Source organism: Mus caroli, chromosome 2 (genome assembly GCF_900094665.2).
Source record: "Mus caroli chromosome 2, CAROLI_EIJ_v1.1, whole genome shotgun sequence".
Lineage (NCBI taxonomy): Eukaryota > Metazoa > Chordata > Mammalia > Rodentia > Muridae > Mus > Mus caroli.
In genome coordinates this window covers 59608329-59630810 of record NC_034571.1, presented here as the reverse complement: position 1 = coordinate 59630810, position 22482 = coordinate 59608329, and the positions used below count along the sequence as shown (strand labels likewise).

General features: G+C 41.0%; 1 protein-coding gene across 3 annotated transcripts in view; it reads left to right on the top strand.

The window, feature by feature from the left end:
• Positions 1-22482, top strand: part of Grb14 (growth factor receptor bound protein 14) — a 108803-nt gene that overhangs the window by 54525 nt on the left and 31796 nt on the right. For all 3 annotated transcript variants that reach the window (XM_021185074.2, XM_021185092.2, XM_021185083.2), the window contains one exon: positions 12397-12553. In XM_021185074.2, coding sequence (XP_021040733.1) covers positions 12397-12553 — 157 coding nt within the window. The remainder of the gene's footprint in view (positions 1-12396; positions 12554-22482) is intronic.

Below are 22482 nucleotides of genomic sequence, written 5' to 3'. Positions count from 1 at the left end.
AGAAATTTTGATATCAGTATTCTAAATCACAGGATCTGAGAAATATTTTCTCTTTCTCTAACACGCATGTATATTTATGCCTGTATATATGTTCACAGGATATTTTCTCAATGTTAATGTAGAAGCAACTAATCTTAAACGTCCAACTGTTCAGGAATTAAAAAATCTACTTTCATACAAGATTATAAATATATCAAGAAGGAACTTCATGCAATTAACAATCTTTTGGTTTCTGTCAATATACATATTTGCTTTTTTGTTTTACATTTATTTATTTACTATCGATGTGTGTTCGGGGTAGTGTGGACATCTTTGAGGAGGTGAGAGAATAACTTGTGGAAGTCAGTTTCCTTCTTCCTCTCTTTGGCACCCACTGTATGTCCCCACAGGTTTCATTTAAGGATGCAGCCTTGGCAGCAAGCTGAGCCATTGCCCTAGACAGAGAAATCTATCTGGGGTCTGTATTAGTACCAACTCAGAATAAAGACTCCCTCTGCTGGCTGTTTCTATAGCTGCATGCTTTGTAACATTCAGAAAACAGTGAAAAAGCAAGCAACTCTTTGGCATTCAAAAGCTAGGTGCTTTATGACATACATCTCATTTATATATTCTGGTGTGATGCGTAGCTTGCTAATCTTTTAGAAGAACGTGTCATGAAGCAGTCGCAGCTTAAAGAGGCATGGACACTAGACTAGCAGTGGGGAGGGGGTAGTTCAGACAGTGTCTAGGTGGAGCCAATACAAGTTCCGTGGTTCTGCCAGGGAGCAGGTGTCTGAACAAGTCACTTCTTCCCTAGCCTTGACGTTCTTCTTTTAAGATTAGGACCTTTGTCAATTGTTCAGCCTGAATTCTGCTAACTTTTATTATCTTATTATTCTGACAACATTGTGTGTGTGTGTGTGTGTTTTAAATAGGAATATGCATGCTATGGGTTTCACACTGATACATGGGAACGTTTAAAAGAAACAGAATTACAGCCTGGATATAAATTGGTTGTCTTCTAGAACTGTCACAGTATGGGAATGTTAGGATTTGGAAAGTTATTTTTTTGGAGGTGCGACTTAAAGTCTATAGAGTAATACATAACCATCACAGGGAGACTGTACATTGCATATACCATTGGCTGTTTGGCACTATATATCACATAATAATGTCATTCAACACCCCTCTCATTAAACTCATTAAACTCCAACAGACCTTTAATGGTAAAATTCATTTGAGTTTCTGAGACATTAAATTATGGGGAAAAATGTAATGATCAATGAAGACAAATAGTTCCTAACAGTGCATGCGTGGGTGGATGCTGTTTGTCTCCATCAGTGTGTTGCAGCTGGATGTGCCATGTCTGCATCCTTCTTGTCTGTCTCCTCATCTCTACACTCTTTCCCCTCCTCCCCTCTCCTTTTGTCCTTCTTTCTCACTGTGTGAACTGATTTGAACTTTTTCACTTAGACATGTATAGTGGTTATTCTGAGAATAAATGGTTACTTAAAAACTGAAAGGAGACATCAGGATAACATTGTGACCAACCTAAGCTTAACCAGTGGTTTTCTGCCTTAAGTGTGGTTAAGTGTTTGTTAGCATCTGAGAAGGTTTGTATCATGCAAAGAGGAGTTAACCCTACATGATTACATGTATCTTAAAACACTGATTATTCAGAGACATGTCTTGGATGACGTCATTGGGAAGTTAGCAAGGGATTTTTGACTTGACTCTGTATAATGTACATTGGATTCAAATGCACAGAAATGTGTGTGTGTGTGCACTTGTGCACATATGTGCGTGTGCACATAAGTATGTGGGGGTAGCTTAGGATGGAAGCTTATATCTATGTGTGTCCACATATACACATGTGCACATATGTATATGGGCATAACTTTGGATGGAAGTCTATATATGAGCCAGATTTGCATATGTGACAATGTGGAATCTCTTTCCAGGTCAACTTTAGGACATATCCACTAGTGAGACTACAAGGGGCTACTTTTGTCCAGGAATGCAAACTTATTTGAAACATCCTAAATCTTTTCCTATTGCATTCTGGACCTAGTATGCAGAACTAGACTCCTGGCTACTCAGGTTTTCGAGTCTTGATTTGCTTGCTTTGACCAGGCACTTTTTTTAATTGGATATTTTCTTTATTTACATTTCAAATGTTATCCCCTTTCCCAGTTTCCCCCCATCCTGGAAACCCTCTATTCCATCCTCCCTCCCCCTGCTTCTATGAGGGTGTTCCTCCACCCACCACCCACTCCTACCGTCAATTCCCCTACACTGGAGAATCTATTAAGCCTTGATAGGACCAAGGACCTCTCCTCCCATTGATGCATGACAAGGCCATCTTCACATATGCAGCTGGAGCCGTGTATACTCCTTGGTTGAAGGCATAGTCCCTGGGAGCTCTGGGGGGGGGTCTGGTTGGTTGATATTGTTGTTTTTCCTATGGGGTTGCAAACCCCTTCAACTCCTTCAGTCCTTTCTCTAACTCCTCTACTGGGGACCCACCGCTCAGTCCAATGGTTGACTCTGAGCATCTGCTTCTGTATTTGTAAGGCTCTGGCAAGGCCTCTCAGCAGACAGTCATATCAGGCTCCTTTCAGCATGCACTTCTTGGCATCCACAATAGCGTCTGGGTTTGGTAACTGTATATGGGATGAGTTCCCAGGTGGGACAGTCTCTGGATGACCTTTCCTTCAGTCTCTGCTCTACACTTTATCTCCACATTTGCTCCTGTATTTTGTTCCCCTTCTAAGAAGGACCGAAGGTCTTCTTTCTTCTTGAGCTTCATGTGATCTGTGAATTATATCTTGGGTATTTGGAGCTTTGGCAAATGGATGGAACTAGAAAATATCATCTTGAGTGAGGTAACCCAGTCACAAAAGAACATACATGGTATGCACTCAGTGATAAGGGGATATTAGCCCAGGCACTCTTTATAACTGTCAAACCGAAGCAGAGCACCAAGCAAGCGACTGCTAAGCCAAGGCTCCTACACAGAAGGTGTGGCAACCCTCCATCCTGTAGTCTTAAAAATAAATAACATTAGGGATGAACCTGAAGACCTTGGGTTAGTAGGAGCTTGAGGGACCTGACTACTTAAAACCCCAATCTTCCAAATGTGAGAAAAGGTCTGGGGCAGATCTGCTGTTAGTAGCTAGCTCCTCTTTCCATGATGGTTCTGTCACCATCAGCTGTTGAGCAGTCAATTCTCTTGCCCCTATTGAGGAGAGCCTTGCAAAACTTCTATTTTAAACCTTATTACTGTATTCTCAGATAATTTTGAGAGGTGCTTTGTAATTGGGGTGTGGCAGATTTCGTTCTCCATTTTAGTGGTCTGAAGGGAACCCGGTGCTCAGCATGTCCGGGTGAGACAACCCTTCTCCTTGGCCTGCTGGCAACTGTGAAGTGTCACTAGTTCTGCTACAGCAAACCCAGTCTTATTGTTGTTGTTGCTGTCGTCATTGTTATTATTATTTGCTTTTTTCTTCCTCAATACCTTTTCTCATACTATTTGCTTTACCCAGGTTCCCCCTCCCTCTGTGTTTCAACATTTTACACAATGTCAAATATGACAACAGGCCACTTTAAGTCCCAGATTTGGTTTTGTTCAGCTGAGACTTTCTATGAAAACTTGCTACTATTTTCTCTTTGGTCTGCATGTGTGGTTTCAAACTTGAGGGCTCAATAGTGTTGTTGTGGAATCCGTAATGTCTCACTTGGGGTTACAGACAATGAGTCTATTCACCATAGAATAACTATTTCATTTGTCCATTGTGAGCCCCGTGTTCTGTGGGCTTCTGGAGAGAAGATAGGAAGCAGCTGATGTTGTGTGGTGTTCTGTGTAGCAATGGCTTTGTGGGTTTGACAGCACAGGTATACCACGCATGGAATAGACATTCTGGCCTTAAACTGGAAAAGTCATTGAAATTTCCCTCCGAGAAATAATGGTGTATCTGAGACTTTAGGGAAGAAAAGTAGGTTTCAGGGAGACAGTTCAGATAGTACCAGTAGTAAGTGCACTATGTCAAAGCATGCTGTGTTCTGGAAGGAGCTAGGCACTTGTAAGAAACTGAGGGTGGGTGGGGGTGGGGGTAGGAGTGGTGAGATCAGGGAGGAAGGAGCAGGTTGTGTGGAATGAAGCTGAAAAGCAGACTAGGGATAAGGAATGGTCTTTGTTATGTCCGTTCCCGAGAGTCAATATTAGTGACATTTGCATGTTTTGAACGACTGTAACTAATTAAAAATGCATAGTTTCTGCTCAGGCATAAGGATTGTTGAATATTTCTTTCAAATTTAGTAAGACTTTGTTATGTGGTGTCTCTAAGCTATGTCCTCCTTTGCTCTCAGTATTTCACACCTAGAAAAAGTTCAGGAAGGGCACAGGCAGCCGCAGTTTCGCTGGAGTTACTGAGGGCTGCTGGAGCAGAGTTGTTTTGGAGATTCATTGTTTGAAAAGCAGAGATATGGAATAAGAACTAATGAACGCATTATTTCCATCCCCTTAAGCAAACACACAGGCTTGTTTAATTCAAAATCCCTACACTGTCTCCTCTTATCTCTGGCCACAGCATTCCTTATTTAGAAGAATGTGAAGATCCAAGGCTGCTCTGACCTTGCTATAAAAATATTCATATGATTTAAGTACATTTGCTCTCTGTTTAAAGAAAAAAAAAACAGCAAGAAATCTTGAAGCATCAGAAAATGTTTTATAATCTTTCTTTAGTTGCTCATAACTTTGGAAGAGTTATAGAAACAAAATGAGCTCCACTTTGGGTCCTATTTCAGGGAACTCTTCTGTGGACTTTCTTTCTTAACTTTAATCTTCTAGTAATTATATGTTAGTGATAGAAATAATGGATACATAGGATTAAAGAACGAAACTTAAACACTTTTATAATTAAAATTGCAGGAAGATCCACTTAAAATATGTTTATCACATTATTTTAAATGCAGTACTAGTTAATATTAATTGAGCTCAGATTTTTTTTCCTAGACACTCTAGCCCAGGAGCAATGCAGTCCAGTCATGCTCCAGTCATCATTCCTCTGTTTGCCCTTTTTTTTTCTTTCTCTCTCTCTCTCCACTCTATTTGTTTTTTGTTTTAATGATTGATCTCATACACTTCCCCACTGTGACAAGCTGTGTTCTCTTATTTTCTGAAGAAGCTGAGGACAGTGAGGGCAAGACTGTGGAGCATTTATCAGTTTCCCATCAGGATGGCAGTTTGGAAAGCCCTTGGCAAATACTCATTGGACACTCCTGATGCATCCCCAATGCTCTTGAGTGCATCCAGCTTGGAAGGAACTGGGGATCCTCTTGGCATCCCATTGCTGTGGTCAGCTATGGTGGGGAGAGGAAGAGGGAGAGGGAGAGGGAGAGGGAGGGAGAGGGAGAGGGAGAGAAGACCTTGCTTAGTGTCTGCTCTGTCTTCCTGGGCCTCTCCATATAATAAACTTCTCTGCGAATCAAATTCCAGGTGATTTCACAGAAATCCAGAGTGTTCTGAGAGCAAGGCAGTGTGTATTGCCCTCACTCTCAACCTCTCTCTTTCTCTCTTTATTTTGGTTCTTTTAGACACAACCTTCAGCTTATATTTGAAGTATTTTGTCTCTAAGTCTAGAGGTTGTAAGGCCCTCAAATGTTTTTCCGAAGTCAACCTTTTTTTTTTTCTTCTTTCCTCTCTATTGTTGTGTCTTTTATTTAAAAAGAAAAAAAAATAGGTGGATTTTGAAATCTCTTTCTGCTGCTCACTTTGTATGGGAGAACTGGTGTTGCTGGATCAGAAGTCTAAAGACATTCTGGTATATCCCCGTAAATGGATACACTCACTGACATGCGAGGCTGTGAGGACTACACTACCGTGACCAGTGATTTTCACGCTTCAAGTGGGTGCTGTTAAAACAGATTTGAAGTTGTAAACTGCTCCTAAGGCAGAGATGGCTCAGTTTGCTCAGTCTGTCAATCATCCATCCACATGGAAGGGTTTCTCATCATAGCCATTGTATATACCGTAGCATCCTTTGGGGGCAGTCTGTTTATGCTAGGGAGATGCTGTAAACATATCCCAGCAGAGCTGTGTGTCTCTTGTTACTCAACTGTCTTTTCCATTGGGAAGCAAAGTCTGTTCCTATTTGGATCCAAGCAGAATTTCATTTGGTGTACAATTGCAAATGATATTAGTCTTCTCATCCTATTTCCTTCACACTATAAAGCAAGCTGGGAATTCAGGGGACTTAACTAGAAATGTATTATATCCCTTTATTAAGTTGCATGATCATACAAATGCCCAGCCCTTTTTATCTTTCAGACTGCAGCGGAAACAGGATACTAATATTATGTTCTAAAGAACAGCATGCTGTTTGTTTTCCCACGATCCTTAACAGTCCAAGCTTGAGGTGTGCACCCATCAGCCCCATGTCTTCTGTGAGGAACTGATTTCTTTTTCTTAGCTAGGAAGGTGTACTAATGCTTTCTGCAAGAGACCTAATGCCACTTGAGAGTTGAAGCTTACTTTATTGTTTCTGTCGTCATGAATTTAAAGGAGATAAGTAGACATAGAACAGTGTTCTCAACAGCCTTTCTGCACTAGTGACATAAAAAAGTTTCTATAAACAAGTGGGTTCCAGAGACCTCTGGGATGTGCTGTCGAGGAAAGCTAACCTAGGTGAAATCTCCTCTCTCTCTCTCTCTCTCTCTCTCTCTCTCTCTCTCTCTCTCTCTCNCACACACACACACACACACACACACACACTCTGCAAACACAGACACACATACACATATACCAATATACACCCTGTATATGTACACACACATACACACACAAACACATACTACACATAGCTCACACAACACACACTTTACATACACACACCTTACACGTACACATGTATATACACATACATACCACCTATATATACATGTGTCCACACATACCACACATATACATATATGCACAGAAATACATATACACAAAAGTATATATTTGAAAAACACCAGCATTAATTTTTTTTGTTTTTACAAAATCTGCCTTTGAAATGGAGTTAAAAACCAAAGTATTTTTTCTTTATTAAAATCAATAACACTTATTCCATGAATTTCAACTGGCTTTAAAGCCTTGTTCCAGGAAAATTTCTGTTGACATTGCTTCTAAATTTAATTTTCTGGCACTTATGTGCTAGTGATAGATTATAATTGGTAACATGTAATAAAATAATGAGGCTCTTAACTTACATGTTCCAATCTTGAAAATCTGTAACAATGCAGGTTGCACGGAGCAATGGCATGAGTGGTTAAAAATTTCTCTTCTTAGTGCTTTGCCCTCTCTGTACTTTCCTCCCATTTACAATCTAGCATAGCTCCCGAGTGTCTCTAACTTTTACATTTTCTTAGTTTCTTTGAAATAAAACATGGGGTTGGAAAATGAGAAGCAGGCTTCTCTGACACAGGTGATGAGAGTTTGCTGTAAGAAAACACATGGGGTAGTCAGGAGGTTGAGGGGGCCTTTCCTGCTCGCCCATCCTTCAGTCACCCTTCCTGGGTTTTTGCTCCACCGAATCAGGTTCACTGATGCTCAGCCAGGGGTTATACGGTACTGGATGTGGGCAGGAACACCCTCTAGAGTTTGATCCAGTCCGCTGTAAGCACGGCCACATGGGGAGCAACGGAAGCATCCTTAGAGAGCCAGCCCTGGCCTCCTCCAGATCCACATGTAAGAGGCATGCCCTTATGAACAACAGCCTATTTAGATAACATGGCCCAGTGAGATGCCACAAAAATCACTATATGGGGAGCTGCTAAAAACTAGATGATAAGAAGGAAAGTTCAGCGACAATCCTGACTGGCTTTGAGCGTGTGCTTTCAGACACCAGTGGCTTTGTATCTCGAGACTGCCATATTGAATCAGTTCGTACTTGGAATTTCTTTCCCTAGTGGAAAGTTGTCTGTACATGCACCTTTCCTTTCCTTTTATTTATTTATTCATTTTTTATTATTAGATATTTTCTTTATATACATTTCAAATGCTATCCCGAAAGTTCCCTATACCCTCCCCCCACCCCGCTCCCCTACCCACCCACTCTCACTTCTTGGCCCTGGCGTTCCCTTGTACTGAGGCATATAAAGTTTGCAAGACCAATGGGCCTCTCTTTCCAATGATGGCCGACTAGGCCATCTTCTGATACATATGCAGCTAGAGACACGAGCTCTGGGGGGTACTGGTTAGTTCATATTGTTGTTCCACCTATCAGGTTGCAGACCCCTTCAGCTCCTTGGGTGCTTTCTCTAGCTTCTCCATTGGGGGCCCTGTATTCCATCTTATAGATGACCGTGAGCATCCACTTCTGTATTTGCCAGGCACTGGCACAGCCTCATACGAGACAGCTATACCAGGGTCCCTTCAGCAAAATCTTGCTGGAGTATGCAATAGTGTCTGGGTTTGGACATGCACCTTTCCTGAACAGAGATATTTTTGAGTAATTATATTTAGCACGGTGGAAAACAGTTTCAAATTGAATGCCAGGAAAATAAGTTGAATATTTAGTGTGCAGAATGCTCACAGGCTTTGCAGTGGATGGATCTGCTCAGCAGGGTTTGATTAAGCCAAGATGACTTAAGCTAGGTTGCTGGAGTACAAGTGTAAATAGTGAATAAATAGAAATATTTCCCAGACAGGGAGGATGCTTGCTAGAACAGGTGGGAAAGACACACCACAAAACCTTGAACATTTGAACATCCAAAATATTCTACTGAAAAGGAGTTCCTTGAAATTCAGGTGGAACATAACTAAGGATTTTCAAAAATACAGTGGTTTTTTTTTTTTTTTTTGGTTGTTGTTTTGTGGGTAGAACACAGATGCAAGTTCCAGGTGGAGCTTTACATGTGACCGGAAAGATGGCTTTCAGGGACATGTTATGCTTTTCCTAGGATCATAGTGACCCAGTCCATCAAACCTTAATTGCATCCTGGAGAGCCACAACCCTTGTCTGATCACTCCCTCCCCCAAGTCCATAGCACAGATCATCCCATCAGCCTGAGATTAGAGTTACAACATATGAGTTGTGTTGGGCACACGTATTCGGCATACTGCCATGTGCTTCCTTCATATGGGTTGCATCTACCCAAGGCTGGTGTCTTTGTGATCACTACCAGCTCTGGTCTGCTTCTCCTCGTCCATAGCTCTGAAGAAAAGAGATCCCACACAATGATTGTTGAATGAGTTCTTACAAACACTGGCCTCTGAATAACTACTTTTATCATTGTTGATTTCAAAATGCCTGGCTTGCAAGGTCCTAGGGTTCCATTAAAGCCAGTGCCAGGACTCTAGCCCAACATCACTGAGCTGGAGAGGGGGAGTTGTCATATTGAAAAGATAGCTGGGGATGGGTGAGAGAGTGCTTCAAAAAGAAGTGACATAGCCCCAAGAAGAGGGTAAAAGTTCCGGATCCAAGGTGAAGGAAGCTTGCATTGTGTCCTACAAATATTTTAATTGCTCTCTGTCTGCTGTCTACCTGCCTGCCTGCCTGCCTGTCTTTCTCTGTCTCTGACTTGCTCGGTCTCTGTCTCTCCATCTATATCTCCATCTGTCTCTTTGTCTCTCTGTTTCTGTCCCTCTGTCTCTGTCTTTCTCTTTCTGTCTCTCTGTCTCTCTTAGCTCAGACCGGCCTCAAACATACTTTGTATCTAAAGCTGGCCTTGCATTCTGGATCATTTTGTCTATACCACTTTAGTCCTGGGATTACAGCCATGGGCTACTATGCCTGGCTGTAAATATTCTTATACAATTTTTCAGATAATGTTTTAAGTCCCACAAAGCAGTTTATTCTGTGGAGATATTATAGTTTTATTGTCAAACACATGCCATTAGAATTATGAATAATGCTTTGTTGGCCACATCAATTTCTAAAAGCCATTTTCTAATGTTAGCAAAAAAAAAATTGACAATTTTTGCTTTGACATGATATTGTTGGGTCAAAGGAATGAACCTTTTAATCCTTTCAATAAATATTCACCCATTAATACACAGAATACTTTTTCTTCTTATGTCACTTTTCTACTGGGAGAGAGAGCTTACCTCATTGTGATATAATAAAGTGTACTTAAAAAAAAAAACGATAGGACAGAACTGGCATATTGTTCTCTACTGCATTTGTTTGGATTACTGCCATGTGTGGTTGCTAATATTCCTATGATAGGAAATTTTCTGTACGGCATTCTCTGCTTTTCTCTTGGTATGTTTCCCCATCTATGCTATTGCTCCATTTTCATGTACATGCTTATCTTATTAACTTAATACAGATAATAGTTGATCCTGGGAATTCTAATACAGAGCACAGCTTGGGGAATATTATGTTACTGAAGTTGGACATTGTGTGTTCTAATATCTCACTTCTGATTCACAGAGTGTTCACAGAGTGGGCCTTTGCTTCTTGTTCACATGGATACTCCTAGTGGGGTATTGTCCTTGAGGCCATTTAGGGACAAGGACTCCTTCTGCCCATGGCCTTCCTCTCCTCAAAGCCTGTGTAGTTGTTTTCATTCCGAGGGAGGGTGGTGACAGACAATCAGGGCATGTGGTAGAATTTTATGGGACAGATCAAGAGACTCACTGTTCCACAGGCTTGTGTTCTGCTGACTAAAACTCAATTCCATGGCCCCACCAATGGGAAGAGAGAAAAGGGATGAAGGCCATGCAAATACCTAGTTAGCCCTTGCCTGAGCCTCCGTACCTGAATTAGGAATATCTTTCCAGATAGCCTGACTGTATTCCGGGTCTCATGGTCATATTTTAATGTAGAATAACCCAAATCTCTTGGATTATTAACAAAATCTAAATATGGAAAGGAAAATGTAGAACATTGATAAGAGGCTCATAGCTTTAATAGACCAGAAAGGTAAAGAAAGGAAAGAGTAGTGATTGAACAGAACTTAGTTTAGATGATACAGAAAGGATAGTAGTTGTTGAATAAAGAGACTTTGGTACCCAAGGAAAGTGTGGATGCACAGCAGTCAGTCAGCATGTAAGAAAATGAAATGCACAAGGAATTGTACAGGGAATTTATGCCCAGTCAACACATTTGATGACTTATAAGAAGGACATTTGAATGTAGTAGCTAATAAAAACTCTACCTATAAAATAGAAAATATTTGAAAGCCATATACCTGATATGGCCTTTCTTTCTCTTCTCTCCTCCCCCTCGTCTCCCCCTCTCTCTTTCTTTTTTCTTTCATCACTGTTTTTCTTTTTTTCAAAACAGGGTTTCTCTGTGTAACCCTGGATATCCTAAAACCCACTCTGTAGACCATGCTGGCTTTGAACTCAAAGATCAACCTGCCTCTGTCTCCTGAGTGCTGGGAATAAAGTAGTGTGCCGCCGCCACCTGACTACTATTTATTTTCTGCAACTCAATAGAAGAAAGGAATCAGAGTAAGAAATGAACTGCACAAAGTCTCTAAAGACACATGACCATCTGATAGATGTGTATAGAAATCAAAAACTCTGTTAGGTGCTGTCTCCCAGAAACCAGAAGCTGTCACTCTGGACCTGATATAGACAAAGTGAGAAAGGCCTCTATTCTGATGCGGGAAGAAGGGCATATTAATAAGCATTATGAAAAATGGCACTGTTTCTAAGGAAATTAAACACAGAGCTGCCACATGACCCAGTGGACAGATACTCAAAGGAACTGAAATCACTGTCTCGTATAGAGATTTGTAGTTTCATTCACACTGGAATGAGCCAATGATATGGAAACTGCCTGTGTCCTCCTGATGGGAACAGAAGTCAAAAAGAAGCTGTGGTGTTAATGTACACACACACACACACACACACACACACACACACACACACACACATGCTCATAATGAAATATTATTAATCCTTTAAAAGGAGAGGAATCCTGGGTTGAGTGTAGTAACTTTGTCTGTAATCTCAGCATTTGAAAGGCTGTTTTTTTTTTTGTTTGTTTGTTTTTTTTTTTTTTTAAGGATGTTTAGAATTACTTTGGGAACAAAAGTCTTTATATGTTGGAAGAATTGTTAAAGTTGTGTTAAGGTGTGGTAAGATCCATGTGAAAGTGGGTGGCACTATTCTAAAGGCTGTGGGAGCTCTGAATTGAGGTACTAAGATCTCCCTCCCTCCCTCCCTCCCTCTCTCCCTCCTTCCCTCCCTCTTTCCCTCTGTTTCTCTGTTTCCCGAACGTGGGTACAGTGGGTCTAGCTACTTCCAGCTCCTGTTGCTATGACATTCCACCAGGGTAGTACAAATCTCTTGGGATTATGGACCAAAAAGAAACCCATCATTCTTTAAGTTGCTTTTGACAGTTGTTTTGTCATAAAAAGGGTAACCAAGACAATAAGTGCAAATATCTTAGCTTGTTCTCTTGTTTCTCACAAACACAGGTGATTAAAGTTTACAGTGAGGATGAAACCAGCAGAGCATTAGAGGTGCCCAGTGACATCACAGCCCGCGATGTTTGCCAGCTGTTGATCCTGAAGAACCACTATGTGGACGACAACAGCTGGACCCTTTTTGAGCACCTGTCTCACACAGGTTTAGGTAAGGACACAGGATCTCTATCTAGTGGTTTTCCTAATGGCTACACAACCTCCCTCATGGAAAAGACTTTCTTCCCCTGCAGAAAAGCAGACAGATTATGCTGAGGAGTCCAATCCTATTTTAGGGCCATTAGTTTGTGGACAAAGAAGGCACAAAATAGAAACAAAGGTAGAAATGCTGTGAAATTGTCATCTCTATTTAAATCATGATGGTACTAATAAAAGACTATCTTAAATCATGACGGAGATACATCCATGGAACCATATCATGGAGTTAAGTTGCATAGGCAAATCTCATAAAAACAAGAAAGGCTTTCAAGAAGTCAGTAGAAAAAGATTTTGTTTCATCTTCTTGTGAGTTGGTTGGGAATATATGCTCTAATTTTTTCCTTTGAGAAATAAATAGCATTTTTACATCCAAGACTTAAAAATAGTAATCTTTTTCAAATATTTAATGGGATGCAATTCTTTTTTTAATTAAATATTAACAATTTATTGGCCTCTAGAGTGGGAATAGGGTTTGGCAACAATTTTATTTTCTTCTTTCTTCTTCTTGTGGATACTAAGGCGGGAAGGAATGCTTTTGTGTCTTTAAGTAGATGAGAAAGGAAGGAGTAAGTTGTGATGAGCTATTTCATTCATCCAGTTTTGTGTTAGTTTCATATGGTTGCCATGACAAAGTTGGTTGCTTAAACAATGCTGTTTACGGTTTCACACTTCCCGACATATGAAAGCACTACTTTTGGGTGAAATCAGGGTTTATGTTCTTCCCTTGGAGGCTCTGGGATAGCACACTCACCTTTCCACTCTCGGCTTCTTTCCAGCTTCTCCTAGGCTTCCAGTATTCCTAGGCTTGAAGGTCCATCACTCTGATTATCGTTCTTGCTCAGATACCCTAGTTCTCATCTGTCTATGTTGAGTCTCCTGCTTTTGGCCCAGCAATGTTTAGGGTTTCCTATATCACCTACAGCAGGGCCATCATTTCAGATTTCTGACTTAATCATACCTGCAATGCCGCAGACCCTCTGGGTCCCTGTGTCTGCGTGCAAAGTCTCATGGTAGTCTTTTGGGGGAGGTGCTCAAGGTGCCACCAATTGCTTCTCTTTTTATCCTAGAGCTGTTACTAAAATGTCATCAAAATGGTTTCTCATAGCTTACTGTTGACATCCAGGTTACTTCCAATGTTTAATTTAGAGAACTGTAGAGAAATTTTATACTGCTCAGGACAGTTTTCACTTTCTGACATAACTACCGAAGCATAAAATTTTACCTTTACTTCATTTGTTCTGGGGTTTATAAGCCAATGAAGCATTCCAAAGCCAGGCCCAGTTCTGAAGAGAGCTCTGCTTTTTCCTCATGAGATGAAATTGAGAAAAATGATAAAAACAACAGAGATTTGGGTGACTGGATTTAAGAAGACTCTGGGGTTGGGGAGGTGGCTTAGTTAGTAACATGCTTGGGGTAATAACATGAAGATCTGAGTTTGATCCAAACACCCACTTAGAAATCCAGATGTAATAACCCCGTTACTAGCTAGGTCCAGACAGCAGATCCTTGAAACTTGCTGGTATAGATTGTTCTGCCAGCTTTAGGTACTATAAGAGGTCATCTTTGTTTTTTTTTTTTTTTTTAAGAGGACAGATTCATACTCTCTCCTTGATCAGTGTGCATTTTGCTTATTGTGCTTACACATATATGCTGTTGTGTGACTTTTCCTGCATAGACGTTCACAAATTTCTCCTTATCCCAGAAAATGAGCCGGTCATAGACAAAGTATAAGTTCCACCAAAGTTACACTGGGAGGTCAAAAGAGTTGTGCTTACTTACTGAAGTATGGGTCAGGGTTACTTACAGGAGCAGAAGTGTGGCCAGATGCATAATGAAGAAGCTGCAAAGCCTGACACTCTCTCTATGACTTGCAAGGAACTTGACAGATCATAGTGTCTGGTCCTGGCAGCTAAGCCAGTCAGTATCTTCCTGTCATCCTAGCCAATCAGACTCCCCTTAGTTTCTCACTGCTTTCTGGACCTTGGGGCAACACATGGGGTAGGGGTGAGTTGTGAGTCTTGAAGGTTTCGGGAACGTCCCCAGACTTGTGAGTTGTTTATTTCCTGAGCCTCCAGAGCCTCTTTGCAGGAGGGGACATTTCAGTTTGGAAGAAATTGCTATACAGCACACTGGCACAGACAGAGTGTCCTGAAGACCCCTGGGGACAGACACCTGTATTGTTGCCAGAATTCTGGAGGTGGGCCTGAGTTGCCTCCACTAAACATTGGCTTTCTCCATAGCCCCTTATGATGAGAGCTTAACTTCTACTTCTGATAACTAATCTACAAGAAGGCTAATTCCCAGTGGATACTTGCCATATTCCAAATAATTCCATTACCTATTCATCACTTAATTAACATACTATATAAATGCTGTATTTTATACTTTTATCTTTTTTTTTCTTTCATCTTAGGATACTTTGAAAACATGTTTCATTATAGTCAATATAATTTATGCCCGAGAAAAATCTTCAAAATTCAGAAATGAAACTCTTTTCTGTAAACAAGGGCACCATGCTCACAGAGAACCGGCCAAGTATTTATACTAAGGAAAGAAATGCATTTTTTAAATGCAGAATCTTAAAATAGAGCCTTTGAAATAATTATGAGCTCCACACTAAGTTTAAACTTTTAGGCATTGATATGAATGTGCTTCTTCATGACTTCGTGCATTTTCTAGATATTACTGAAATAAAGTCAAAATACCTGAATATCACCTCCTGGATTCATAAGTCACGTGTCAGGTCAGATGCGATGAGGAAGACCTTCATTGTATTATCTTTCACCTTTATTATAACCTGGGTTACATATCCAAAAGAAATAGCTGCAAGCACTAATTTTACTAGAGCACTAAATGATTTAATAATAGATGAGGAGGCTGAAATAGTCCTTGGGGATGTGGTCTGTGGTCTTCCTCAGCATCAGATCAGCAAGTGTATCTTGGTCATGTTTGCACTGGAGACCCTTATCAGTAGTCCCTGCATCTAACTGTGGTTGGTGCAATGAGTTTGTGTTTGTTCCCAGAATAGGCTATAAAAGAAGGAGGTAGTAGCTGTCATATCACACACACACACACACACACACACACATGCATTAACACACGAAAGAAAGGCTATGGCTCTATGTCAGAAACCAGGACCTGGTGCCCACTAGGCAAGTTCTATACCAAGAGCAGGTATTCCTCATCATGAAAAATATTTCTAAATACAAGAATAAGCAGCTCCCTGTACATAATTGGGAATCAGAAATTCCAAATTAAATATAAATAGTTTCACAACATTGAGATGACTTCTACTAGCATTTTAAGACGCTAAATATTTTCTCTGCCTACTCACTCCATCATTTTCACTATGTAACTCAGGCTAGTCCCAAATTTGCCATCATCCTCCATCAGCATCCCCAGGCCTGGGATTACAGGTGTCTTCCTGCACATTTGAGTTTGTGTGCTGTCTTAATGCGGTTATTACTTGTATTCGGTTGAATAAACTATTTTAGCTCACTGAAATATGGTTTGTGGGGTTTGTAGGCCTCACCTTTCACTTGTAAATCAGGAAATCTCCCCCTCCCCTGGTTGCCTCTCCTGAACACTTCAGCTGCTATTCATAGACAGCTTTTGTGTGTGTGTGCCTTGAAACTTTGAACCCAGTATCAATGCTTCATTCTGGTGCCAGCTCACTAGTGGGTTCTTTTTCTGTCAGTTAAAGGATTAAAAGACAGAGCTGGGGACCACTGAGTCTACAGGGTTTTAGGTTTTTATCTGGTCTTAGGGTGGCCTACAACTTGGTTCTCCAACCCTTTATCATTTAACATTGTCTGAGGCACCATTGTGAGGCAGAGGGGGGATGAGTCTCTGTCTCTGCAGCTGCTGATTGGCTGGGCTGAGACTGGGTGCTGCCACGATTTCTGCTCTTGGCAGGTAACAGCTTCAGAGAGACCCACCACATGCAGGGAGAAAGAGCTTTGCTCAGGAGGAACAGAAATTCACCCTGGGGAAAAAAGAGCCACAGCAAGAACAAAGAGAAGCATGGTGTGTTGCTGGGGTGGCTTCTCCCACCCCAAAGCCCAGAGCCTCAAATATCCTGTGCCCAAAATATATACTCCTGAAAATTTTAATTGGCTAAATCATTGAGATCAATTACCTGACCTCATTCAGGCTGATGTCTTTGTATTGCCCAGTGGTGGAGTGTAGTATGATCGGGTTCTGATAATGCAGTTTTACTGATATGAAGTTTAAAATGTCACTGTATCAACACACTGCAATAGTCCCAGCTCTGTACTTTCCTTTCCAGCCACTGGATGTCACTATAGTTCCCCAGATGGAGCTCTCTGCTGTCACAGTGGAGCAAGTGAATGTGTGTGTGTGTGTGTGTGTGTGTGTGTGTGTGTGTGTGTGTGTGTGTGTGTTGGGTGTGGCATCAGTTTCAACTCCTCTGGAACTTAATGGGATCCATGTTTGCTTGCTCCCATTTGGATGCCTAATTGAAGCTGTGGTCGAAGGCAGCGGCAATTAATACCATACCTTGAGCTCATACCTACATGGTCTTCAGAAAAAAAAAAAAAAAGGATTAATTGTGTTTTAGTATCGTTGCTACAGCGCCTGAGATTTCCATTGTGGATACTACTGTGGAGTGGCTTTAATAAGCAGAATGAATGGCCAGAGGCTTTTAATGAAACCATTTTTACAATGTGCAGTCATGTCCACACCATCTCTCAAAGCCAGGAGGAGTTGTGCAGTGCAGGTGGCTTGCTGCTACCTGCTCTGAAGCTACGACCAGACATTTTTTTTCCCCTTTTGTTTCAAACAAAAGAGTCTCAGCATTGCCCCAGTTGGCTGGAGCCGATATGCAGTTGCCGCTGTCTGTGCTGTTTATAAGTTAGCAGTTTGCAGAGTTCTCCGCCCAGAACCTCAGTTAAAGCCCAGACATGTTAATGTCTGGACGTGTTAATGTCCGGACATGTTCTGGACATAGCATCATGATCTCCTGTGCTCTCAAAAGTGGTGTCTTGCTGGAATATATAGTCTGTCCCCAAATGTGAAAATATTTTACTGGAAAAAAGTAGGGATAACATGTGAATAAAACTACATGTGGGTTCCTTGACAGGTTCTCAGAGCTGTCTGAATTCCTGCTATCTCCCACTTCAGGTATTATGGTAGTCTCATAGCCCTCTCCCAATTGTGTACCAAGTTTATCCATCTGGGTGTGGACTTTAGTCTTTATAGGTTTTTGTTTTTGTTTTGTTTTGTTTTAATTTTATTTAATCTTTTTATTTTTACACTCCTGATTTTATTCCCCTCCCAGTCCACCCTCTGACTGGTGCCCATCCCATACCTCCTCCTTACCCCCTGTCTCCATGAGGATGGCCCCACCCTCCCAAACCCCCACCCCACCAGACCTCTCCACTCCCTGGGGCCTTCAGTCTCTTGAGGGTTAGGTGCATCTTCTCTGTCTGGGACCAGGCCCAGCATTCCTCTGCTGTATATGTGTTGGGGCCTCATATCAGCTGGTGTATGCACCCTGGTTGGTGGTTCAGTGTCTAAGAAATCTCGGGGATGCAGGTTAGTTGAGACTGCTGGTCCTTCTACAAGATTGCCCTCTTCCTCAGCTTCTTTCTGCTTTTCCCTAATTCAACCACAGGGGTCAGCGGCTTCTGTCCATTGGTTGGGTGCAGATATCTGCATCTGACTCTTTTAGCTGTTGGAGGGCAGACATGCTAGGTCCCTTTTTGTGAGTGCTCTATAGCCTCAGTAATAGTGTCAGGGCCTGGGGCCACCCCTTGAGCTGAATCTCACTTTCGGCCTGTTGCTGGACCTTCTTTTCCTCAGGCTCCTCTCCATTTTCATCCCTGCAGTTCTTTCAGACAAGAACAATTATGGGTCAGAATTTTTACTGTGGGATGTCAACCCTGGAGGTGGGGCTCTACAAGTTCCCTCTCTCCTCTTGTAGGGCATTTCATCTGAGGTCCCTCCCTTTGAGTTCTGAGCGTCTCTCACCTTCCAGGTCTCTGTTACATTCTGGAAGGTCCTCCCTCCTCCTACCTCCCGAGGTTGCCTGTTAGTAACTGTTCCATATACTTTTCCAGTCCACTGGAGATTGCATGCATACAAGCTTTGAAAGAAAAATGAGTCTTTCTGCGGGTATAAGTTGCCGTTGTGGGTCTGAATTAATGTATAAATTATTTTGGTTTGTTGAAACATGAATTTAAAGGCCTGTGAACCTTCAAGATAAAGTGCCTCAATTTTTCTCTGATTTTCCTTAGGGAGTTAATATGACTGGGGATTTTCTGGGGTTTCTTGGTGGTCTTAAGTAGCACCCTTGGGTTAAGAAGTCCTTTAGAAATTGCGGCCCAGTTTATTATTTGCTTCTCTGATTCGGGTTTTGTTTTGCTTGGTCAGAGACTGTTCATTTTGATCTGGAAGTAAGATTGACAAAATACAGGTGGTTTCAACCCAGCTCTGGGAAGTACGAGGGACTTTTGTGGCCTGAGGTTTTCTTGCAACAATGGTGTAGGAAGACTGTTTCCTGGGTGCATTAGAGGTAAAAGGCACTTTGTTTCTTCTCTTATCAAGTGATGAGAAGAACAGGGGCTCAGCTTCTATTTGAGCCCAAATGCATCGCTTTTAGTGGATTCAGGGAACAAATCCAGGCAGAAGGTCACAGGTGAGCTCTTCCATTCTTGGCGGATTGAAGTTTCTTAAAAGACTTTGAACTTAAATCAACAGTTTCAGAAGACACTTTTCCTCTTTTCCTCTTAAAGAAAAAGTTCTCGAAAATTAAACGGAAAACAGAACTACTTGGTAACATTTTTTTTTCCTAACTGCAAGATCCTGCAGATAAGTTAGAAACAAAAATAAAATGTAAAACAACAGGAAGTTCTTATTTTTGTTGTAAACATTTAAAACCCTTTGGAGCTTTTCTTCCCCTTTCATTCTCTTACTGGCTGTTTTGAAGTAATTTAAGGAGGCATGCCTGCAGGGTTTTTGTTTTTGTTTTTGTTTTTGTTTTTTTTTTTTAAAAACTTACCTATGAATGATGTTTGGGGATTACAATTCACTTTCTGATATCTGAAAGATAACTTCAGAAAGGTTTTTTGTTTTTTGTTTTTTTAAAAAATAGGCTTAACCAGTTATTGGTTAGGTATTTTTAAAGGTTGGCAATATATCATTTGGGAGTGAAATTATTTTTTTCAGCATGTGTTGATTGCTTTTGTGTGTCTCTGACCAAATGCCCGCCCACTTAACACAGGAAGTCTTTATTTTGGCTCATGGCTCTGGACGGTTCCATTCATGGTCATTTCTCCCATGTTTCTGTGCTGTAGTGAACTGGCTGTCATGGCTGCAGGAGCACATGGAGAAGGGACACAAAAAGGGACCAGGGGCAAGATAACCCTCCTGTTCCCAGTGACTTGTTTCCTCCATCTTTGTGACACTTTCTAACACTTACTTCCAAAGTCTCCCAGAATAACCCCACCAACTGGAAGATCAATTGTTCAACTCCTGAGTCAGTATGGATCATTTCATAATCCAAACCCGGCTCCAACTGTAACAACTTTCAGTAACATTTTAACAGAGTATTTAAGCTGATTTTTATGAAGTTAAAAAACAAAACAAAAACAAAAACCAGGAAACAAGGTCTTTAAAATAATAGAGAAGGATCTGTATGAATGAGCAGCACTTATGGCTGTTTCTGGAATGGCGACTCAAAGGTCGGAGTTCATTCTGGGATTTGAGCACAGTATCAAAAGTTATGTTTTAGAGAATTAATGGGTTCTTTTTTTGTACTTAAAAATCTGGAGGTACTTAGATGGATTACTTAGTTGGCTAAAATTGGTTTGGCTTTAGTAGATGAAAGAGGACAGTTGTGAGACAAATTCACTGGGTGCCATTGGAGCCGTTTGTCTCTTTGCATTGTTAGGTCTTGGTAGCATGGATGCGGCGGTGCCTGGGCTTTCACACTGGTGTTCTGAATGCTTCTCTTTCTGTACACATGACCTGTCTTTCTTTCAGGAGGACTATACCTCAGCATCTCGTGTCTTTTTGTTGAATGGAATGCCTATCCACGCCTGTATTTAGTGAGCTATCTCACTAACAGAAAACAAATGCTGCAAACTGTGATTAGCTGATCATCAGTGGTCCATGCCAGGGTTATGTAGATCTCTGGACCTGTAGTCCTTAGTGGGATGAAATTGACTGGGGGATGGCATGCAACAGTGCACCTAAATTGAGATGCTCAGTTATGAATGTATAAAGAATATCTAATGTGCTATATTTTTTAAAAGCCAAATTCCATGGTGAGAAAACTTCATTGTCAGTCTTGTATATGAGGTAAAAATAAACATAGCTGAGTTCAGCCCCATGACATTTTACAGGCTTTGTCTTTACGATCTGGAGGCAGGTCATTTCTTTAAATAAATAGGACAAACATTTTGCTTTCTTAAATACAGTCTTAAGCTTTGATTGCCCATTGATAGCATTTTTCTTAATATTGTGATGATATATTTTTTAACTTCATTGTTCACATTATTGAAATATTCAGTGCTATAGATCTGTAAAATTTCCGGAGGTATTTTTTTGCTTATCTTTTCTTTACAAAGTTATTTTCTGGCTGTGGGGTATGAATATTTGTATGTGTGCATGCGCTACTCAGTGACCATACCCACCACACTATATTATTTAGTTTCTTATTCATGGTGGCTATTCAAATACAGCTTGATTTTTGTTTTTTGTTTTTTTGGTTTTTTTTTTTGTTTTTCAAGACAGGGTTTCTCTGTATAGCTCTGGCTGTCCTGGAACTCAAGCTGTAGACCAGGCTGGCCTTCAACTCAGAAATCCACCTGCCTCTACCTCCCAAGTGCTGGGATTAAAGGTGTGTGCTACCACTGCCCAGCGTCAGCTTGATTTTTTTTTCTAACCCATTTTGTATTTGACTTTGAACACATCCAAATACAAATGATGTAAACTAGTTCCATGGAAGGTTAAAATTGGATAACTCAAAATCCGACTTTTATTTTTATTCTCTTTACTTTCAGAACATGATTGTGTGTTTTCAAAAGATTAGCAAATATTTACTGGACATATTTGAAAGTAAAAAAGAAAAATCGATAATAAAAACTATAGAAGATGAGAGAGTGACTTATACTTTTCCTGTTTATAGGATTAGGAGTGGGTATTATGTAGGGAGAATGCCTGTTGTTGGAAACTTTTTTTATGCAGGAGGACGCACTCCTCTGCAGGAGAGGTCATCTGTTTCGATCAGGCAAGAGGGCTCAGTCTACCTGGGCAGGCTGGCTAACTTGAAAACAGAAGCATAAATTTCTCATTAGATTATTATGATAATTTCATAAGGATGCTGTAGCAGATTACCAGAAACTTGATGAACCATCCAATGGATATGGAGGTGTGCATTTCCACAATTCTGGAGGGTCGCATGCCTTCAAAAGGTTCTAAAGGGAACCTGACTCTTGATTCTTCTAGGCACTGAGTGCTGCTGCTGTTTCTTGGCTTGTGGTCCTGTTGCTTAGTCTCTGTTTTCAAGTCTGTATCACAGACGTGCATAATACCCTCTGCTGTCTATATCAAATCCCTTTCTGTCTATGGTTTCAAGGATGCTTACAGATGGATTGACAGCCCAATTCTTTATTTCTCAACTCTATATGTTTGTCATTAGACAGCTGCAAATGCTTTGTCATGTAAGATAACATTTGCAGGGCTTTTGGAGTTAGGCCCTGATATCTTTAGGGACATTATTCAGTCTTCTTGGGGAATTATAAAAATTAAATCCAGTGGAAATCAAAACAACCCTGAGATTCCACCTCACACCAGTCAGAATGGCTAAGATCAAAAATTCAGGTGACAGCAGATGCTGGCGAGGATGTGGAGAAAGAG